This window comes from Anas platyrhynchos, chromosome 1, assembly GCF_047663525.1.
Source record: "Anas platyrhynchos isolate ZD024472 breed Pekin duck chromosome 1, IASCAAS_PekinDuck_T2T, whole genome shotgun sequence".
In the NCBI taxonomy this organism is placed as follows: domain Eukaryota; kingdom Metazoa; phylum Chordata; class Aves; order Anseriformes; family Anatidae; genus Anas; species Anas platyrhynchos.
In genome coordinates this window covers 192,646,184-192,669,324 of record NC_092587.1, presented here as the reverse complement: position 1 = coordinate 192,669,324, position 23,141 = coordinate 192,646,184, and the positions used below count along the sequence as shown (strand labels likewise).

Sequence of the window (23,141 nt, the reverse complement as noted above, 5' to 3'; positions counted from 1 at the left end):
GCATTATTTGGACTTAGGCACTCAAATTTATTACCAACAGCTGAGAAACCTACTGTCAGACATGGCCAAGTGTTTGCTCAACCCCCAGAGGTGTGTGGGTGGCAAGTACACAGAGTTGAGAGGTGTGAAGGAGGGCAAGTACGCAGCAAAGGTTGGCAAGAACTGGAGGTTGGCGCCCTTTAACTTGTGAAGGGGATTTTTTTCTCCTTCGCTCAAAGCTGAGAGGACCTAAGATGGCAGCAGTTTCTTAAATGCTTCTATTTTAATCAGGCTGCATGTAATAAGCAAGCAACAAACATGATATGAAAAGTGGAATTTGCAGAAAATGTGTCATCTGCGCCTGCACTTGTTCCAGGACAGCTCTGCTGCCTGCAGACTTGCAGTCAAGTATCCTGAAGGACGCTTGCCATTGCTCCAAGCTTCAACTTTTGATAGACCACTTTTCAGGAGAGCTGCCTCTCCTTCCCTCCATCTTCTACACAGCCACACAGGCCCTCTCTTGGACAGGGGCCAGGTCTTTCTGGCTCTGTAGGAGAGGACACAGAGACCCTGACCTGGGCCCTCCCGTGCACGCTGCAGCCCATCATGGCTGTCCTGCTGCCAAATGCCTTCCCTTCCCTTCCCTTCCCTTCCCTTCCCTTCCCTTCCCTTCCCTTCCCTTCCCTTCCCTTCCCTTCCCTTCCCTTCCCTTCCCTTCCCTTCCCTTCCCTTCCCTTCCCTTCCCTTCCCTTCCCTTCCCTTCCCTTCCCTTCCCTTCCCTTCCCTTCCCTTCCCTTCCCTTCCCTTCCCTTCATCTCTTATCTCGGCAAACTGTAAACTCTCCAGTGCAGAGACGGCGCATGCACTTCTGGAGTAGCACAAAGGGCTCTCCAGGCTGCAGGGTAATCCAAGTAACAGATACACAACTGATAAGTCACAAGAGACAGAGCTGGCCAAAGTTCTAGGCAGGAGTATGACAGTAAAGTATTGAGAATATTGGGGGGGTTGAAGGCAGTTTTATCTAATTTAATAAACTATCTTATCTGGTACCAGGGGAAAGCAGCTCTTACGTAGCTACAGCTGCTACATGTCTTCATATATCTTTTCTGAACAGCATTAAAAACTGTTCAAGTCCAGCCAGCCACCCACAAGTTACTGCCCCAATCCCACAGAACAGTTGGGATACAAGGAACACATTGAAACATTACATTAAGTATTTTTTCTTGCCTGTGACTAGAGGAAAAACTCATTTATCCATGTAACAGGGCTTTGATTTCAGTGGAGGTACACAGCTGGCAGAAAACAGTAGGCAGTATTTGGGCTGCTTCTGAGGCAACTGAAATTCTGCATTGTGAATTGCAGATTTTATCTTTGTCTTTATATTACAGTCATCTTTGTTTATTAAAGATATTGTGTTCATATTTTCAAGTGTAACATTTTCAGAAGTGACTTTCCAGACTCCGGAACTATGTGCAGTGTAACAAAACAGACTAATTTGGTGACAAGATGTACAAAAGTTTGCCGAGATATCTGTGGATGACCATAAGAAAATGGTTGAGGACGTACCAATTAATTCACTAATAAGAACTGTAGGGTGTTAAGGTTCTTGAGACCTATTGCAGGTGATAAATAAATAATCAGGGTATTTTTGCAATTAGCCACTGGGTTGCTACTGCTGAGATGCCATATGGATAAGGGTTTAAAGCATGAGTAGTGTATGAATGTTGACTGGTGTGGAAGCTAGTGGGCACACAGGGTCACAGGCTGAGCTCCAAGGAAACATCCCCCAAAGATAAGGGAATCTTGTGTGTCTTGTCAATATATGAGAAAGGGCTGTAGGGGTGTGGGATGTATGGCTGCAGTGTTGGACTCGGGGTGGCTGATGCTGCTCTGGTCTCCAGCAGCCAGCACCATGCCATCGCCTACCCAGGGACACCTAGTTATCCAGTCTCAAAAATGACTTTTTTTTTTTTTTTTTTTTCCCTTATCTGTCCACTCGGTGGTGCTAAAACAACACCAGCCCTTTTTTTGGCATTTTCTTGCTGCCGTGCATCGGACAGAGTGTCTGGTGTCTTTGGGGGACGTTCAGGTTTTGGCTGTAAAGTTCTACCTCTGCAAACTCAATAACCAGGAAACCTGATGAGCTCCTGGGTCACTGCTCCACACCTTGGCTCTCTGTTTGCTGTGGCATAGAGAAAAGCAACACAAAGCACTCAGCATGCTTAATTACATAGCAAGAGATTAACAAACCTACAATCTTTTTCTCTGCTGTTGATTATAATTCGATTAATTTGTGACCCTGTGTTCTTTCCCAAGAAATGTGACTGAGATAGTGTTGCTACCAAAATTACTTTTGTTTTCAAAAACAGATGACCAAAAGGAATTAGTGCTCCTAGGCAAAGTTGGTGGGAAAAAATAAATAAATAATAATAATAATAATAAAAAAACAACTGGTAATCAATTGTTAAGAAAAAAAAAGATGGATGAAAAAGAAAAAAAAAATTTTTTAATCTGCAATACGTGACTCACGTGCCTCGATGTCCAGTGCTAAGCCCATCCTATATGGAGCAGCTCAGTGAGAAGGATTGGGATTTGAACAGCCAGGAAAGCTTCCTAACCCTAATTCTCAGAGTTATGATGCAAAATAGGGCAGGTGGATCCACATGTCTGAAGGGGAGGAGTCTGTGAAGCTAAAATTGGTGAGTAAACAACATATAGCCTGCGATATGATTACAGTTGTTGTAGTAACTCTTGTGGTATACGCTGTGTGGACGATTGCAGTTGTATCTCTGGACTCTGGTTTTAGGAAAAAAGTTCTCCAGACCCCCAGCAAGCCTCAGCACATGGACAGCTAATTCCTTGCAGACAAAGCTGTACTTTGTTCTTCCTCTTCACACCAGTTTTTTGTTCATTAACTTCCTGTGTCCAGAAGCAGTACCGAGGGTTAATGTCCTATCTGATAGTTTATGACTGCTGATGTTCACAGACCTGTTAACCGCTTAGCTTCTGGCTGCGTGAGGGCCCAAGAGCAGCCCATGCTCCAGGAGCATGGCCACGAAGTGGGGACGTGGCCCAGTACGCGGTTCCTGGGCTCTGCCAGGGCTGGGCTTCTTCCAGTTCACAAGCACGAACTTACCTGAGCCCTGGCTCCTCTTGTGCTGCAAGCCAACAAAGCCCCGTAACTTTTACTCTTTCTCCTTCTTGCTTTCTCCCTATAGTTGCAGCTGGTTGTGGCTCTCTGGTGGGATGCAGAAAGGGGCAGCATGGACCCATGGCCTCTGGCTGAAGGAAGTACTGAGGTGAGGGCCTCAGGGTAGGGGAACACCTAGGGGAAGGCAAAGGAGCCAGCATCAGGCTTTGTCACTGCTCGCTCTTCCTAGCAGCTTTCCATTGAGGCGTGTGGTCTGTAGTGCCTGTGATAGGAACCCCAGGGATGGACTTTCCCCGCTGACTACACTTCTGGAAAAGTGGATGTTCAAAGCAGAAACACTCTGGGTCTGCAGCAGTGGTGTGCCTCTGTGCCCTGAGTCCTCAGCTCCACAGGCAGGGGAGATCCGTCTTCAGGCTGTGGTCTCTCCCACCCTTTAGCCTCAGAAGATGATTACCACAAACTTTGAGGGGAATCCTGCCAAATCTCCTGCCCCCACCCCAGGGGGAGCTCAGTTCCCCAGAAAGCAGTCTGAAACCTCACTTAGGATTTCACTGAAGCCTGCTTGGCAATAAAATCCCCCTGTTATGCTGCGTGATAGATCATGCTCTGGAAAACGTGGTCCTTGGTGGGAAGAGCCAGATCATTTTGATTAACTTGACTACTTGTCTTGTGAAATCTGGCACCGTGCCACACCTCGTAAGTGTGTCAAAAGTTTCTGTGTGTCTGGACCAGCCTGTAGACTGCTCAGCTTTCCAAAATCCTGATGTGTGAAACATGGTATTGTGCTGTGCTCTGCTGCAGGACCACCCTCCAGAGGGGCAGCTCATCACCATGTCCTCTCTGCCTGTCCTAAACAGCCCAAATAGCAGGCACCAATTGCATTTTGCCTGTCAGACTTACAGAATGAGGACGAGATTGCAGAATTGTTGCTAATAGATGAGGTACAGCTGCCACGATAGGTGAGTTCCTGGATTTTCACACTCCAAGTGAGATAGTGGATGAGCCGTTTTCTCTAATTTTGTTCAGTTTCTCCTTTGGTCATGACTTAAGATGAGGGATATCTGGAGAAGAGAGAGCTAACTCTTTGATTACTGCAGGTCAGAGCTGACAGAGCCAACAAGAAGCAGCAGCAGGGACAACGATGCCCTGAGTCTCTACTCTAATGCTAAGTACCCACAGACAAGGGCATGTGGCCTTTCCTGGGCTGGCATTTTATAAGCCCAGGCCTGACAAATGGACATCTACAAATAGTTTTTACTGTCCCGCTAGGAACATGTTACTGGTGTAGTTCATTCCATGTAATTCTCCCAGTAAAATAATTATCCTTTCCAGATTATCTTCTAAAGAAAAACCCCAAAGGAGTGCATTTTTTAAAAAAATGAGCAGTTTGGTTCTGGTCCCCTGTTGTAGCAGTGAAAAGTTTAGTTTCATTTCCCTGCAGCTCTGTCAAATCGTGCCCTTGATGAAACAAAAGTGAAAATGAACAGAAAAAAACTCCAAGCATACTTATCTGTTGTGTTTATCTGTAACTTCCTGCTGTAGGACTTTGTGTACCTTCTGCTAGAAGCTACCTAGAAACTGCAGAACAGCCCAGGCACACCACAGATCTGGTTCAAGGCAACAGTTGTTGGGTTTCTACCTGTTTATCCTATGTAAACCACCCACTGAAAAGCATGTAGATCTGGAGCAACCATTGACTTATTACTTTATCATTTTCCCTATGTTGTTAGAGAAACATAAGATTAAAACCAGATTTGTTTTTTGCTATTTGTCTGAGAGTAGGCTCTCTAGCGACTTAACACTCTCACCTCCTTTGCAATTACAGAGAGAAAAACAGCATTTCAGGGTGGTTCGTGTAATCCATTTTAAGTGTGTTTTTTTTTTTCTTCATTTTTTTTCTTTTCTTTTCTTCTGAATTTAATGAAAAACACATTAAACATCTTAACAGCACCTTTTAATTTCCATTTAAATATAAAGACTGACCAGTTCATATGTATGTTCTATCCTATACCTCTTCTGCATTTTACTGGATGATTCTGTCTTGCTAATTGCATCACTGTAACCTTTGTCCTTCTCTTGCATGAAATCCAAATTCTGCACTCTTTTTTGGTGTTTTCTAAGAGTTTTGCTGGTCAGCAGCTCTTTTTGTTTTCGGAGTTGCTGTACAATGTCTGCCTTCTAAAGCTTTCTGTAGTGCCTGTCATCATAGTGTTGTATTACAGAAGACAAACACACTGCTTTGCAGAGGCTTTTGTCCTACTATTTATTGAGCAGAAGAAATTGGTTTACAATGAGTTTTGTAGCTTATCTTTGTCTCTGAAAAAGTGATGGTCTTTCTTGCTGGGGCCAGGCAGACATACTGTAACGCGGGAGGCCTGACAACCTGCAAGCGATGTAGCTGGCAGCCCGTCAGTCAAAGAGTCCTTGTGCGCAGCAACTGCAGAGATAACACAGCGTTTGAAAAACAGGATATTGTATAAACGTGGGGGTTTTCTGCCTGCAGAAGATTAGCATTGGATTGAAACAAACAGACTGGGGGGGAAAAGAGATTTGAAAGGGCAGAAATAAAAAAATAGCACTGACAGTATAAACGGATTTCAATCTACAAAGACTCGGCCCACAGGCCTACATGTCTGGATCAGAATTGAGCAGCTTACTATGTACATGCAACGTCTGACTTCAGAATAAATTCATTTTTCATTTACTCCAGAGGAGCCAGCAGAAGGGAAATCACTGCCATAATACTGAACTTGCTAAGGTCTGAAATATTCTGCCTCTTTTATTAGTGACTCCTGCATTTTGGGAAATGCACATTCAGAAGCAGTAACTTTATGAACTAAATAGGCATGAATACTGCCATTGTTTCCAAGTAAGAAAAACATTAAAAAGAGAAACTCCTTCAGTCTTTGGTAGATGCCAAACTGTTACACATTTTCTCAGAGGAAGATAACCTGCTTAATTTTGGACACGTTCTCACGGTAGCTTATTTTATGTTCAGAACTGAGTGTCCAAGTGAAGGAGACAGCATTCTGAAGACATACAGCATGTCTTTGACAAAGGTCAGGCACAAACCAGGTTCACAGTCAGATACTCATTCAGAGCTTTTATTAGGAGGAGCTTCGAGCTGGGATAAAAGGTAACTGGCCAGAGGGCCACTATCAAACCCCAAGATGCTGGTACTTTACTCAGGCCCTTGCATTTGGATTTCTCAGTGTGCAGGTGGTGCTGGAAACAATGCTGTGTGCGTAGGGCTTTGGCACGTTTGATACTGAGACGCACAGACCTCCTCTCTGCTAGCTAGCCCTTAGAAGGTAATTTAATCTCCATGATTAGCAAAGTCTGATTAGGGCACAGGACCTTGAATCTCGTCATTTTAAATATGTGCCTCACTGTCAGAGCAGGATAAAGTCGATCTCGTGACCATTTATGACACTTGTATTTTGTAAAATAATGGCAACGTAAAGCTGCAGAGGATGGGGCTTCTTATTGCAGATGCTGTACAAGCGTATTTTACCAGCTTTCCTTTTTGGTGCAAATATTTTTTATTGCTTCTGTGTGTTAGGAATGTGGCATTCCAGCTGAAAATGGTCTCTCTCTGCTGAAAATTACTCAACACAATAACAAAAACCCTTTGCTCCTCCAAGGCTGCTGTATCCTGTCTCTGCAGCACTGTGGGGTAATGAACCCAGCAGCTTCCAGCTCCCTGAGCCAGCTGCTCATGGTGCCACTCTGAATTTCTGGCCCAAGAATGTTTCTACTACAATACAGACCTTTTTTTTTTTTGTCCAAAGCTTTGTTCATATAATAACTTGAGTGACCTTTTGGTCACTCAAATTATTATATCACGAGTAACAACACCAAACTTTGGATAGCAGCCCCAGATTATGGTATTAGAGGTCAAGACAGGATTTATTGCATAAACGGATTATCTGCTATCTGGGATATCTGGTACCAGCTGGTACTGGGATAGATGGACTTCAGGTCAGTGCAGCCACTGTTGGTTTCTAACTTCAGCCCTGTCAGTGTGCTCTTTGTTTTCTGAGTCTGCGGTGGTCCTTCTGAATGAGCACACCAGCAGAGGAGCAATTCTCCTTCCTGCTCCACAAGGGGGAAAAAAAAAAAAAAAAAGTGACTATTCAGCATGACAACTATTGTGTGCTGTTCAGCCTGATTTTAACATCTGGTTTATGCAATCTTTTTTTTTTTTTTTTTTTTTTTTTTAGATGAGATTTATCTGTCTGCCCACTTCACTCCAATAATTTTTCAGTAGTTTGATTTAGTACCAGATCTGTGGAAATTTGATAGCAAACTCCAGCCCCTCCAAGCCAGTTTTCTAACCTTTTCACTAAACAGTAATTTATACTCACTCACTGAGCAACTACTGGCTTTAACCCCTCCTCCCATACATACCCAGTGGGTATCAGTGTGCAAGTTAATATTCAATTTGTAGTTACAACTGAAAAAATACCTTAACCTCTTGCCAAAGGTTCATCACTCTTTTTCCTCTCCTCATTATGCTTTTCCTTGTAATATCCTTGAAAATATTACATAAAAATATCATGAAAATATTACAGATTTAAAGTTTAAGAGATTTTATTTTCAGTAGGCTTCATCTCCTTATTTCTTTGCTCCCATGTTTCTGTAAGTCAGTGTCTTCCCACTGCAGTTAATAAAGTGCTAAAAATACAAAGGGTTTACAGTAACACTGTGATTCTTCTTATTTCTCAATATATTCTTAAGGAACACCACAGAATGCTAAAAGGAAAAGCCCAGCTTCTCTCAGGCTGCAGTTTTACTACCATTTGTCAGCAGGATTAACATAAGCAGCCCCACTCCTATTGTCAGATCCCATGTCTGCTCCAAGTATTTGAGCCATCATTGTTCTAGTAGATGGTAGAGATGATTTATGACTTGTTCAGTTTGTGAAGAGCATTTTTGTTTGTTTGCTTATTTGTTGTTTTAGACCACAGATCAGTTCCCCACTGCTGCACTGGGAGCTCAGGCGCATAGCTCACATCTCTGGTTTTGCTTCTGGACTTTTGGGCTTTATTTTGTATGTGGAAACATAAGGCTGAAGTTCTTCGTGTGTAGGTTTTTGGAAGTCACTGATTTACTGATTTCCCATACTCTGAAGTGACATTTGAAACCTCTGAATGGATAATATGCTTTCTGATGTCATTGTTTTAAATGGAACACTTCGTCGCAGCTGTGACCCAGGCCCACAGTAAAGTGTGATGCCATCATACGTAGCATGATTCACAAAACCTTTGTATCCTCCTGAGCCTCAGAGTAGTGGTAAACCTCCACAGTAAGCCTCACAAAATCAAAGTGTGCCACATCAGGCTCTCTTTTAACAGAAGGAGCATTAGCATACAAGATTCCTTCTGACTCTTTGCTGTGGTTTAGCCCCGGCAGGCAGCTCAGCCCCACACAGCCACTCGCTCTACTCAGGTGGGTTGGGGAGAGAATCTGAAAGGTAAAAGTGTGAGAAGGCATGGGTTGAGATGCAGACAGTTCATTAGGTAAAGCAAAAGCTGCACACACAGCCAAAACCATGACACTGCTCGAGAATGTGAATAGCAATAGTTAGTTCAAGCAAAGGGAACTAAAAGCCCTAGAGAAATTTTCATATTACAACAGCAGGAAGTAACTTTGAGTCAACATAGACAATCTGCTGTTTAGAAAGACAGTACCTCTGACGGAAGCAGGAATGAGGAGTCCTGAATTTAAACAAGTCAATGCAGCCTTTCGATTTCCTCGATGTATATGTGGTCCTTTTTTCCACACAAACTTGGTTTATTTAACCCAGTCATCTCTGTTTTGGCATTTTTCAGGCTCTTTTCTCATGCTGAATGTAAGGTTTATTAAACCTCCAGCAGAACACAAATGTCTTCTTAGAAGCAAAGAAAAAAAATGGAAAAGTGATCAGCTTCTCAAATCTAAAAAGGGAACTGAATGCAAAATTTACCAAATTTTCCTGTGACTCTCCAAGCAAATAACAATGAAAGTTTTTATTGATGTAAAAGCTTCAGCTTATTCAGTGTGGTTCTGATATATTCTTGAGACTAATTATGTCTTGTGGGAGAAGTTCTTCGTTGCACTGAAAGCGATGAAATAAAACCCACAACAGATTTAGGCAAACTTTAACATTTGTTCTTGTGCTCCGTTGTGTAGGAGGATGTGTAAAACAGAACCGTGTGGCTGCACAGCTAATGGAAACTTTCTGGATGGTGAATGTACTGACCTTCAGTATGTGAGCTCCAAGATGAAGGTTTTTTTCTTTTTCTTGAACATTAGAGGTTGTTACAATGAGTCATGATACCCTTACTGTCTAGATATGATATTTGTCCTTTGTGAGATATTCGCTTTTATTTTATTTTGCTATGTGCCCAAATGCAGTTAATTAAGTCTCGTCACAAAATTAAAGTAATAGTTATTGATGGTCTAGACAGAGGTGCCCTGTTGCTGTGTTTAGTTGGAATGAAGTGGGAAGCAGTTTGCATTCATTCAGATTATCAAAACACAGTTTGTCTGATGTCATATCTACAAGATGTCAGAACTGCTCTGCTCTTAGGGTTTGGCTTAATTTCTAAAACAAATAGGTCCTACTACTTTATCTACAGTAAATATTCTGTCCCAGTCTGGCTCCTCCTAAGTCGCCCTTAACATCTGTGTTTTTTTTTTTTCTTTTTTCCTTTTTGTATTTCATCATTATCCTCCTCTAGTATTTTGAAAGAGCTGGTAAGTCACATCTTCCAAAGAAAATTTGCTCACTTTTTTTTTTTTCTTCTTTTTTTCTGGCATGCTAATTGCCATCAGATCAGTTTAACAGACAAAACCTGCCTCTTTACTGCTGGAAAGGGGGCAATGCTATCAATGTACTATGAATGGCAGCTACTGATTCAAAATAAGTAGCATCAGCACAGTTGCTAGAACATGCTCCATAGCAGCTTTTGATACCATTTGGAAGCTGAAAAGTGCGGACACTAGCTGGTGATAATTCTTCCTTTTTAATACAAGTAGAGTTTTATAGGTGGGTTTAGACAAGTGGAAGAGTAGGTACAGGAGTCTCCACTGCTGGGGCTGCGTGGCTCCCTGATGAAGCACTGCAAGGCCTTTGAGAAATGCTTTCTAACTCACTCCTAAAAGCAGCTTGGAATTTAGATACTTTCATTAGTTTCTATAAATCAACAGCCAAACAAGCTATAGATGTGCTATAGATATGAGTGGACCAATACAAATGAAGCTATAGGGAGTACTTTTTCTTCACCTAACTGAGTGTTTTTCTCTCAAACCAAAAATCAAATAGGGGTATGTTCTTGGCTAGAATTAAAGACCAGAGCACTATTACTAAAATTGTAGATTATGTTGTATCTCATCCTTGGTAGCACAGAAATGATAAATTTGCTGCTTTGAGCTGTTTGTATCTCCGGAAAACATTTGAGAGAAAACAACTGTCAATACCTGAGCATACCCAGAGTGGGTATCAGTAAAGTTGAAATCCTAGGGAGATACTCTGACAGTCACTTATGGTGGTGAGAAACTAGGTAACAGTATTTCCCCTGTAATTTAAGGGAGAGCAAAGCAGTAGCTACAGAAAGGCAAACAACAGCATTTTAACCCTCACCCCTTCAGGGACGTTTAGGCATGTGTTACAGAGGCACCATTAAAGCAAGATGTTTTAATGCTGTAGAAGATGGTAAACTGGAGAAGGAATCAAGAGACAGATCCCAGCACAGACAGACATCCATCAGGCCTCCTGGAGAAGATTTCTCGATGTGCAGTCCCATCAGCTGCTTCCTGGCCTGTCTGTCCTACTTATTGCTGGCATTCATCGTGCACTCATGCTGCAGGCTCACCATGTTCCACCTCCAGAAACTGGCTATATCATCTTGGCTATTTCAGTCAACACTGTCATTAGGTTTATTTTCACATACACTGGTAATGTGGCAGACACACTTTTATTATCACTGTCACCTCTACGATTACCTGGGACTTGCTAAGAGAGCAGTTCCCTTTGGTTGATGAGAGCTTTATCCTAACACAGCCTTCCTTCCCCCTCTCCAGAGCAAAGAATCTGCAAAGTAGAGCATCTTGTTTATCCTACTGTTTCTTAGGTCAAGCCTGTGATCTTCAAACTCTGATGCAATCGGTGAAAGGAATGCTCGTGCTGTGCACGCACTGCTTTTAGCTTGCATAGGACCAAAGTGCTCCTCCTGCGCTCTCTGTCCCTGCGTCTGGAGTTACCTTGGTCCCATGCTGATGCTGGGCTGGGGATGCTGCTGGTAACACATCACTCCTTGGGAACTTCAGTGCTAAGAAACCCTGAGTTATCTCCTGATTTCATGGAGTGGCACAAAGCAGGGAAGCACTGCAGGACTGAGAGAGTTAAGGTGGAACAGCGAATTAATGAGCTTTGGGACAATGTGTGGTTGAAAGCCAAGAGGTTACCTGGAATCTATAGCAATAGACTCAATGTAACTTTATTTGGGAGCTCCTGCTTGAAGTCCCAAGCTGAGAACATCACCAGCTTGGTCCACGAAAGCAAATGTTTTAGCAGCTGCACTTAAAGCCATGCAAACACACATACACAGAGCTCAGGTGCTTACGTGATACTGAGTTGCCTGTGTACAACAAACTTGAAACCCATCCATCCCAACTGGAAACCTATCCATCTTCAGGTACAGTGTCTGGAGAGCTGAGTGCATTTTTGAAGCCCTACTGTTGTCTTCTCAATGACAGAAGCTTCCTTAAAATGACGTCAGCAATCTGATAATTTAAACTTTGGCTGTTTTTCTTTTTTAGCAAGTGCTGAAACATTTCTATGTCGAGACTTAAGGGAAGTTAAATGGTGTTCCACTACTGCCTTTCTGCACTCAGATGTCTGAAATTTGACTCGGTATTATTATTGATTAGCGTCATCGCCTATGACAGGAAATTTGAACCCATTTTAGAAAAGATATGAATGAGTCTTTTGCAAATTCACCTTACGGGAACACAGTTACAAAAAAATACCCATCGGTGTCATAACGTGCTCTTCGGTCATGCTTCCTTTATTTCTACCCTTCAGTTCTCAGTTGTGCAAACACCCCGCTATCGCAGTCATCACAAATGCACCAAGCGGGGCTTTTTCACCTCCTGTCCGCCGTTCCTTTATAGGAAGCGTCATCTCGTAATTCCGCCGGGAGATTTGGAGCGCCGGTCAGTCTTTTGGTACCTCCCGTGGAACTTTTTCAGACTTTTTACGTGCAGATACCGCCTTAAACCCCTCCGATGGAAACGTGTCGTCTGTGCCTCTCCCCCCCGCGACTTTCACTGCCTTCCCCTGAGACTTTCTGCCCCCGAGGTTTAACCCCTGGGACCATTCCCCAAACTCGGGTTCAGTCAGTCCCTCGGGGTCCCGTCCCCTCGCCCCCCGCCCGCCTGTCGCCGGGTCCCGCATGGCGCAGGAAGGAGCCTGGAAAGCCCCGGGGCGGAGCGGGAAGCACGCCGCCCCCGGGGCTTTCCCCGCCCGCTAGGAAAGTACCGAGCGTCCCCGCTCACCCCTGCGGGGACCGAGCCCCGCTCCAGGGGGGCTGAGAGGAGCCCCGAGGGGCGCTGAGGACCCGCAGCACCGCGCCTCGCCCCCGACACCGCCACACGCAGGGAGCCCCCCGCCGCCATCTCAGGCGGGCGGGACGGAGGAGGAGGAGGAGGAGGAGGAGGAGGAGGAGGAGGAGGTGGCGGCCGCCCTCTCCCTTCGGGCAACGCATGCGCTCGGCAGCTCCCGGGGCTTTACCAGCGTCACCGCTGCCGAGGACGGACTTCCCCGGGCCGGGGCGGTGCCCGAGGGGGCTCCGCTCCCCCTGAGCCCCGTGGCCGGGCGCCCCATATAGGCTGGGGCGCGCAGCCCGGCCGCCTGCTGCGGGGTGCCGGAGCGGAGGCTGTGAGTGAGGGGCTGCGGGCTCGGGGGTGCGGGACGCGGCCTGCTGCGGGGCTGCTGGGGAGCCGGGGAGCCGGGGAGACGCATCACGGAGCGGGGAGGACGGGGACAGGGAGGGGAATGGGGACAGGGGGGAAAGGAGAGGTCCTGAGGGAGCTCCGGGGACGTGTGGCTGCACCCCCTGCTGCGTGTCCCTGCAGCAGCCTGAGGCAGCTCGCCTCCCCCTTGCGTGGTGTTGGACTCGTTAAATATTGCTTATTTGGGCTTAATTAACTTCTCGGTGTCGCTGCGGGGTAGCTGGGGGGACACACGAGCTTTGGTTGTGGGCGTCGAGGCTGTGTAGGGCTATAACACACGGTAATGCTAGAGGCGTGTTATCAGGTAACAGCCCCTGGGCAGTCAGCGATTCCCGGGGCACATCGTCGTGCTGTGATACAACTCGCTTTTTTTGGCTTTTCCCAGTCGGGAGGCTTTTTGGGCTAGCGCTGTGCACAGACCTTGACACCTCAGTCCCAGCTGCACGTGGCCTTTGTGCCCTTGTTAATCACTTCCTCGGGGGTTAGGAAATGAGTGGGAGCACTAATGGGGTGGGTGACCGTGGTAAGAGCTAAAAAATGCACAGTTTTCCTGTTGGGGACTTTTCTGAGGCTGTGTCATTGTGACAAATATGTCCATTTTGAGTCTTTCCTGGAGGAACTTGTTACGAATTGATACTGCAGAGCAGACTACTATATATATTTGTTTATATAATTATAATATATATATTTAAAAATGTGTGGACTTTGTTCTTGGCTGAATTTTTTGGTGAAGTTCCAAATTTTGCTGAAGTTACCCTTTTAAATATAGTCAGATCTAGTTAAATAAGAAACTTAAATAGCCATAAAATAAGCCAATATAATAAAATTGGATCCTTATTGCTTGAGATTCTGCAGCCTTAAGCAAATTTAAATGGGTGTACTATCTTCTGTACAAGACTTTTCCTCTATGCTGATACAGCTTGTGGTCAGGCAACCTGATTCATCCATCTGCCAAACACTTCTGCTTGTGGATTAAACAGCTTTGCATGTGTGTCAGTAGCAGTGAAGTTGTGTAAAATCCACTCCATGTGACAGTACATGAAGTTGATTTCCTGAAACTAACTAGCTGACATCTCAAAAAAGCTTCATCTGCAATTTTAGTGCTTCAGTTTGTGTAGTCTATGTAGATGTTATGTACACATTGCTTTGCATTTTTTGAAACACTGCTCTTCCTTCTTTACAGGTTTTGTTTCACCCAAAGGAGTTCATTGAAGCTACAGACATCTACAGTTTCTTCTTGTGAACAGTCATTATCAAATATGGAGACGTAGGCACCTTAGAAGGGACTTCAGTCTGAACTCTGGGAGGTAGTTCTGTGCACAATAAAGAAACTAAAGCTTTATTTTTTTCTCCTTTTTTGAGGTTTGTTTGTTTTATAAATATGGCACACAGCAAAAACTTAATTTATCAGTATAAAGCATTAGAATGTCCTGACACAAAGCAATTTATTTATGTTAAATGCGATAAGTGCATACTCGTAACTAAGGCACCAGGTTAAAACTGAAATGTTCAGCCTGTGCTGACAGTGTTACAGACAGAAAAGCCTGGGGCTCATTAAGACAGTATGTTCTTGTCAGAGGCAATGCATAGGATTTATGCATCTCATAGCTGAATATTTGATGCACGTGAAGTGACTTCTTAAGTATTAACAATCGCTACAACAATATGCAGATGTTGAGGGTGTTTCTGGCAGTTCAGTAGTAGCAGATATACCAGATCAGTCGAGTAATGTCAGTTCAGAGGCTCTTTTGAGCTTAAGAAGCTGTTACTTTCAGTTTCCTAATGAGAGTTAAAAACTAAAATTTTGCATGTGTGTAGTTGTCTAGGGTGCAGTAGATCATAAACCACTTGACATCATTTTGAACTGTAACATGCTATTTAATTTTGTTTGAAGCCTCCCCCTCCTCCCTAGTTTTAGTTTCTTTATTGACAAAGGATTTTGAAAAACCCATCTGAGGTTTTGTCCTCTGGACTCAGCCTCTACTAGCCTGACTAATTGACGCTGCTCTCCCAGATACAAAGCACAAGGAAAGCATGTGATGCGTGTTTTCAAGGGACAGTCCTTGTCCTTTTAAGCATGCTTTTTTTAAATTGTTGATGGGATGGATCAGCTTTTGTGCAAGAGCAGTTGTATAGACCCAAGTACAAGAACTCTTCAAATGTTTGAAGTATGTTAATCATGTGGCTAATTCTATTCGTACCTGTATTGAAAGTTGCACATAAATATTTCATTTTCAGGTTCTTACTTTTACACAGGCAGGGGTTATTCAGAATTGCCTTTAATACACACAACTACCTCCCAGAGGAAGACTTGTCCCATTTTTCCAACAATACTCCATTATGAACATAATGGAAAATAGCCCTTTCTTGGCTAGCATGATGAAGCAGAGTGCTCTGTGTGGTGAACTGAAATATGATGTATCCTGTGAACTCTACAGAATGTCAACATTTTCTACTTTCCCTGTGAATGTGCCAGTGTCAGAACGGAGCCTTGCCCGGGCTGGGTTTTATTACACTGGTGTGCAAGATAAAGTTAAATGTTTCAGTTGTGGCTTGGTGTTGGACAACTGGCAACCAGGAGATAATGCGATGGAAAAGCACAAACGGCTGTATCCTAGCTGCAGTTTTGTTCGGGACATGATTTCAGTGAACAACCTCGGGCTGTCCTCTCATTCTGCCTTTTCACCTCTGGTCACAAGTGGTCTCTCATCATCTCTACATTCCATGACGCTTTCTCCAAGCTTCGAACAAGTTGGCTATTTCAGTGGCTCTTTTTCCAGTTTTCCTCAAGACCCGGTAACTACTAGGGCTGTTGAAGACCTCTCACACTTAAGACCTAAGCCTCACAATCCTTCAATGAGTACTGAAGAAGCCAGACTGCGCACTTTTCATGCATGGCCCCTGATGTTTCTCTCGCCCACTGATCTGGTGAAGGCTGGCCTTTATTACCTAGGGACAGGAGACAAAGTTGCTTGTTTCTCCTGTGGTGGTCAGTTGAGTAACTGGGAACCAAAAGATAATGCCTTGTCAGAGCATCGGAGACACTTTCCTAACTGCCTTTTTGTGGAAAATCTCACCCGAGACCAAACAAGTTTCAATGTTTCAAATGTGAGCATGCAGACCCATGAAGCACGCGTTAAAACATTCATAAATTGGCCAACCAGGATTACAGTTCAACCTGAGCAGCTTGCAGATGCTGGCTTTTACTATGTAGGTAAGTAATAAGACCTAGTATCTCTGATTTTATTCATACTGTTGTTCCAACATTTGTTTTAAAGTAACCTGTGTAAATGTTTGCTAGATATTGCACCTTATTTTTTTTTAAAGGTCGCAATGATGATGTCAAGTGTTTTTGCTGTGATGGTGGGTTGAGGTGCTGGGAATCTGGAGATGATCCGTGGATTGAGCATGCAAAATGGTTTCCAAGGTAACTTGCAAACTCTTTATCATAATTTGTTCACATCCTTACTGCTTAAGTACTTTTAATTTTGGCAGCTATATGCTGCACTGAACGTTTTTAATTTCACCATATAGTGTACAAATTCATTCTATCACTTGGATGAATTTCATGTTCCTCATTTTAAAACCTCTGAAGTGCTAAAGGTGTCTTAAAATGCTTCTTCATTAATCATGATACTTAAGACTTTCCACTTCATAACTAAAAGCTGTGTGCATCCGTAAATCACTGTTAGCAAGTGATGCTGCATTCTTAGCGAGCATAAGTAGATAAGGGAAGCACTCAGAAAACAGGTGGAGGAGAAAAAAAGCTTCTGAGAACTGAGGCAGAAAGAACTTAGAACTTCAGTCTAGTTCTGTGCACACATTGAATGCTCTTGATTGAGCCTTTCAGCAGGTGTGGTTTAGTCTCATAGGTGTAGGAAGGATTGTGAAGAAGGTTTCAGTGACTGTTAACGTGTCTCAATTGGAAAAGTGACAGAAATAACTTGTGTATACATTCCCTATAAATGGCAGTTGCATACCTGACTGCTCTCTGAGCCTGTGGAAATCTCCGTGTTCATCAATGACAGAAATAGCTGCACTTTCAAAGGCAATTTACCAGATCCTGTTGGATACCAGATGCTTGTACAGTTAAATGACTACTTTGTTTCCCTCTGTTATGCCCGGTCAATAAATGTACTTAAAAAGAGATAAAACTCTACATTCATGAAGCAGATCTGGCTTTGGTAGTGGTGTTGAATTTTGATATTTTTTTAAATGATTTGAGTAAGAGAGAGAACAATAAGAAGGTGAGTTAGAAACTTTATCACTGCACTCTGCAATGAAGCCAACATGGTATTTTTTATGATGTGTCATTTTGATTAAAAGTGGTGGTGGAACGTAAAGCTGTTGCATTTATATAGGTAAGATTACTGACTGCTCAACATCATGGAAAAGCTTTATTGAAGTGTCACCAGGTACTAGGCTACATCAAGCTTACAGTTAAGAGAACTCTTCTCTTCCTTCACTGAGCTTGAAACCTGCATTTAAATTATTTTGTGCTATTGTAGATGGTCTCATTCTTCTTTGTTTTAATTCTTATTGGGAAATAGAAAGTATAATTGAATACATATTTGCCAATCTTTCAGGTGTGAGTATCTGCTTCGCGTAAAAGGAGGAGAGTTTGTAAGTCAGATTCAGGCCAGGTTTCCCCATCTGCTTGAACAGGTAAAACACCTTACTGTTTTGTAACTTTTGTTTTTTTCCTTGTTGAAGAATGCTGTGTTCTTTTTGGGAGTTCCATATATCCTTCTGCCTTATTTCTCTATATGTTTCTGCTAAGTTTCTCATGTGGTAAATGTTCTTCATGGGCACAAAAAAATAAATCAGTGCTGAACCATGGCTAATGGAACTGAAATACTGGAACTTACCCTGTACAGGGTTACTCATGGAAGGAGTTTCATGAGAAATTATTAAGTAGGTGGTATAATATTATAGTAGTAATTCAGGGGTTACAACACCCGGTCATTTACAGACAAACCTTTGCTCCTCATTATGAAGCAATGAGATCCTTTGAGCCTCTGTGTCAGGAGAAGGAAGTTATAGTTAGGTAAGTTTTGGTGAACAGTGCAGATCAGCAATTGGTATTTCAGAAACAAGTCACATGGAGTTCTTAATTGTCTGTGCAGCTCCTCATAGCTGAATCGTTACTATCCATACAAGATATGACAAGAATAAGCTGAAATTCTTAATAGAAGTAGTCAGCACTAACTTTTATATTGGTTATGTAGTTGAAGAAATTGAGACTTGTGTAACCATACGTAAAAATACTTAACTGATATCTTTCAGATAAAAAGCCCAGCCCAACTTCTTGAGACAAGAAGTTGCTAGAATGGTATGTAGAAGGAAAAGCAATTCTTACATGATAATGCAGTTCCATTGTGTTTTACAGCTCTTGTCAACTTCTGATACACCTGTAGATGAAAACATCGATCCCCCAAGTATGTATATTAATATAACATGAAAAGCATGTTTCTGAAGACCCTCAGCACTTTGCAGACTTAATGATAAGCTCTCCAAAACTAATTTTTATAGTGAATCTTAGGCTTTCTTGGGAACAGCAATACTATAACTGTCTATGTAACATTAAAGGACAGACAATGTGAGACGGATATGTCTCAAAGGAAGCTCCTTTGAGACATATCAGCTTTCATTTTCCTTATTTACATACTGCCATATCCGGCTTAGATTTTAGTTTTGAATGCTTGGCACTTCCTTTATTTTTTTTGTTTCGTTGTTGGGTTAAACAGAAACAAGTCAAGCTGGAGTTTGCTAAATTTATCTGTGGTATTGACCTTGGTGGAGTAGTTGCTAAAGGCGTCATGCAGTTAATGCAACTCAATTTCTAGGCATGGAGCTAAGTGAATAGTGAGCTGAGTGGCAGCGTTTGGAGAAAGGTTAGGACAAGCTGTTAAAGTTAAGTCCTTGAGTTCCATTGTGTGTGGAGCTCCAGTTATGGTGGCAATAAACTCCTCCCAGAGGGTGAGTAGGAGATACTATCGTAGTCCCTGCTGGTTGAGGATGATGAGTCAGTCCCATGTGCCTGGTGCTGAGTAAGATGGATGGATTGATTCTAGTGCAATTGCTTGCACTAGAAGCCCTGAATTTTGAGTTCCTAAGTCAAGATGCTTTTTAAGGCTAAAGTTAGACATGACTAATAGTGTGTTGGGGGGAGGGGGGAACTACAACCTGAAGACACAATAGGAGCTTCTGTATTTCTCTGGAGTATCGTAGACTTTTCTATTTTTTTTGTGAAAGCCTGACATGGATGAAAGTTTATCGTGGATTTAGTCCAACTGAATGCAAGTAAATAGTTTTAAAAATGGAAAACAATAACTAAAAAGAAGTCTGTTTAGTCATTGAAATTACTAACTTTCTAATGTTAGGTATTGTGTGTAGGTAATGTTGATGTGTTATCTTGTAGGTTGTGTGTGTATTCTGTTCTTTACCTTATACGCAGTGATTTTCTTCTTTGATTAGTCATTCATTTTGAACCTGGAGAGAATCGTTCAGAAGATGCAATCATGATGAACACACCTGTAGTTAAAGCTGCCTTGGAGATGGGATTCAGCAGACGGCTAATAAAGCAAACAGTGCAAAGTAAAATCTTGGCCACTGAAGAGAACTACAAGACTGTTAATGATCTTGTGTCTGATTTGCTCACTGCTGAAGATGAGAAGAGGGAAGAAGAGAAAGAGAGACAGTTTGAAGAAGTAGCATCAGGTATGCATAAGGAATGAATAAAAATGAAAGCAGAAGTGGTTTGTATTGTTCTGCTTTCTGGCCTGATTTTTATAATTATTTTTATTCACAAAGTGATTTAATTTACTTGCTCTTACAATCAACTTCTTTAAGAGCATTATTTGGCAATCTGTATTGCTAGCAGTCTCGTGATTATTTCTTTCCTTTTCAGGAAGATGGTTCATATAGGTTCCAAGAGTTTAGAATCACCTTATTCTTTCCACAGGAACAAAGACATACTTTTTTAATAACTTTGTGTGCCTATTAATTAAATAAATTGAAACAAAATACTTTAACGTACTTTTTTTCCTTTTCCTTCCAAATTTGCCTGCTTTTTAAGGTACTTGAACTGGTGAGCCAACACTTTCCTGCTCTAGGAGCTGGCTAACTTTTACAAATATAGGTTCTGTAAGATTGTCAAAGGTCAGCTTTTCTGTCTGAAACAACCATGCAGGTCAGATATTGAATGGTGTTTATTTGATGTACCTTTTATGTTCCCTGTTGTTTCAAGACTATGTAAATTTTTTTGAAGACATCCCGCCACTCCCCCCCCCGTGTTTTTAGAATCTTTGAAGCACTAATGAAACTTCTCAACTACAAGTTGAATTAAAATGGCTTCCTTCCTACTCATATATTCTGCCACAAAAACAGAGATGGATTCAGCCATTAAAGCTTCAAGAGACTTTATTTTTAAAATTGTAATAGACTATTTAAAAAAACAAACCCTCCTGAATCTAGTTGTTTTGTGCTTCTGGTTTTCTTGCACATAATTCTGTTGGGCACCTCTTAGAAAAGCTTGATCCTATCTACAGCTTGGTCATGGTTTTGACCATCACTGACTGAAGTTAACCTGTCAGTTGTCAGTGGGTTAGCATTAGTGTTATGCAGAGGTGTTCCACTTCTTCTCTCTGCAATTCTGCAGAGCATGACTAGTGTGAAGTTAAACAATATCCCCTCAAACTATTTAATCTAGAGATGGGAGCCAGAGGCCTTGTTGATGAAAAGGCTTCAGCTCCAGAGCTGCTTGTATGTATTTTTCTTAAGTATGTTATTTATGTAAGTACTGCTAAAACTTCTTGAGGTCTTTTTAATGCTCTTTAGTAAGTGAACATTTCAAGTAGAGTTTATAGAATGTGTCAGTTACTAAGCAAAAATGCAGCTTGGAGTACTGTTTCTAACAAACACCCAATCCCCTTTCTATTCCAGATGATTTGACCTTAATCCGGAAGAACCGAATGGCTTTATTCCAGCGTTTAACATGTGTACTTCCAATCCTTGGGAGTTTACTGTCAGCTAAAGTGATAACAGAACTTGAGCATGACGTTATTAAACAGAAGACTCAGACAGCATTGCAAGCAAGGGAACTGATAGACACAGTTTTAGTGAAAGGAAATGCAGCAGCCAGCATATTCAGAAACTGTCTACGAGATTGTGACCCTGTACTCTACAAAGATTTATTTGGTATGTCACTTTTCTTTAAGGTTATAAGTTTATCGAAGACTAATTTGTGCTGTCTTTGCAATCTAAAGATAAAAGTCAGATGCTGTTGGAATGTAGATTAGTGAAATGACTTGGTTGTTTTTCTTTTATTTTAGTGGAGAAGAGCATGAAGTATGTTCCTACAGAAGATGTATCAGGTATCTTAAACTCTACTTTCTTACTTTAAAGGGTATTTTGGGACAATTGGCTAACATCCTAAAAAGAGGTTAACTTTAGTTAAGAAATGGATTTTCTTGTGCTTCACCCTCTCCCTGATTTATATTGGTAATTTTGAGATAAGCACATCTTAAGTGCATGTGCAGGCTTGTATGTAAGTCTGTTTGCCTTGAGCCATACACTGTGCCTTACACAGGTCCCTTTGCACTAGGAGGTTGGGTTTTTTGGAGCTCCAAACATTCAGGCACATACTGGGCTTGGTCCTGGTACAAGTTCTCATGAAGGCATTTGGTAGGGATCAAGCAGTGAATAACAAGCTAACGTTTTATAGGAGGTACCATGATTTTTACTTTTCCAAAGTGGGTTATAGCTGTCCTAAGATCTTGTTTGGCCAACAGCTGGATGGATAAACTTGTCAGACTTGAGTTTGAGTTAGCTCTAATTCTTACTCTTGTAGTTCAGATGCATATGAAACTTAATATGTTAACAGACTTGCGGAAAAGTATACAAATCTGAATATAGCTCACTTCTACCGGTCATTGTGCTCTGTGCTTCTAATATCCAAACACAGAAAGTACAGCATATGCTGAAATATAAACATAAGTCTCAAGAACTATAGCTGGTCTCCAGTCCCTGAGCTGTTTGTTGTCCCTTACAAATGGAAAGTACAGACTGGTTCCTTGCATGCTGGTTTCTGAACTCTGGAAAGTGTGCTTATTTTCTCACTGCCATCTATGTTTAGTGAGCGTAGTCACATTCAGTTTCACCCTTTATTTTCCAATCTACTCTCTAAGTAGAATGCATGTATATTCAGGCTTCTTAAAAGGTTAACTTTTTTTCCAGGTTTACCCATGGAAGAACAACTGAGGAGACTGCAAGAAGAAAGAACATGTAAAGTTTGCATGGACAAAGAAGTTTCCATTGTCTTTATTCCATGTGGTCACCTAGTAGTATGCAAAGAATGTGCTCCATCCCTCCGAAAATGCCCTATTTGCAGGGGAACGATAAAGGGCACAGTTCGTACATTTCTTTCATAAGGAAGGAAACTTGCAAAAAGTCATCTGCCGGGCACTGAAGCTTAAGCCAGCAAAGTCTTGAGAATGGAAAATTGTGTTAAAGAAGATGATTAATCAGCTACCTAACACTGTTGTGTAATGAAGTATATCAACATTATGAATATACTGGGTCTTCCTTGCCAAAGACAATTTCTATTTATAAAACTAACTCAGTACTAAGGTGATGTTTCTGTAGCTTTCCTTTCTAGGGAAAGCAACTTGATTAGTATGCCCTTATCTGTTTGAATAAAAAAAAAAAAAAAAGAAAAAGACCTTTCTTGTCAAGTTCCTAAAATGGAGCTTGGCATAGCTCTTGTCATGTTTTTTTTTCATCTGGATGTGTGGTGAGCTAACCTTGGCTGCTTGCCAGGTGCCCAACAGGCTGCACTTTCACTTACCCTCAGCAAAGTGAGGCAAGGGACTATGGAAAAGCCTGTTAAATCAAGATAAAGCCAGGGACATTGACAGTGATGTTTGAGCATGGGCGAAACAGACTTGACAGGGAGCAAGGCTAAATTAATTTATTGCCGATTAATAAGAGTAGGATAGTGAGGACTCAAAAG

At 42.2% G+C, this 23,141-nt stretch overlaps 1 protein-coding gene across 1 annotated transcript; it reads left to right on the top strand.

Annotated features, from left to right (window-relative positions):
* Positions 1-12,914: 12,914 nt before the first annotated feature.
* BIRC2 (baculoviral IAP repeat containing 2) lies at positions 12,915-22,848 on the top strand. The gene is made up of 10 exons (XM_072032746.1): positions 12,915-13,055; positions 14,313-14,436; positions 15,368-16,343; positions 16,457-16,556; positions 17,716-17,794; positions 18,519-18,567; positions 19,607-19,849; positions 21,074-21,328; positions 21,463-21,504; positions 22,367-22,848. Exons 3-10 carry the CDS (start codon positions 15,470-15,472, stop codon positions 22,558-22,560), a joined length of 1,836 nt encoding a protein of 611 aa, XP_071888847.1. The 5' UTR covers positions 12,915-13,055; positions 14,313-14,436; positions 15,368-15,469; the 3' UTR covers positions 22,561-22,848.
* Positions 22,849-23,141: the final 293 nt, after the last annotated feature.

Coding starts and splice junctions, on each gene's coding strand:
- BIRC2 (XM_072032746.1), top strand. CDS start 15,470: ATGAACATAATGGAAAATAGCCCTTTCTTGGCTAGCATGATGAAGCAG. Junction 16,344..16,456: donor TGCTGGCTTTTACTATGTAG/GTAAGTAATAAG, acceptor TTTTTTTTAAAG/GTCGCAATGATGATGTCAAG. Junction 21,329..21,462: donor ACTCTACAAAGATTTATTTG/GTATGTCACTTT, acceptor CTTTTATTTTAG/TGGAGAAGAGCATGAAGTAT.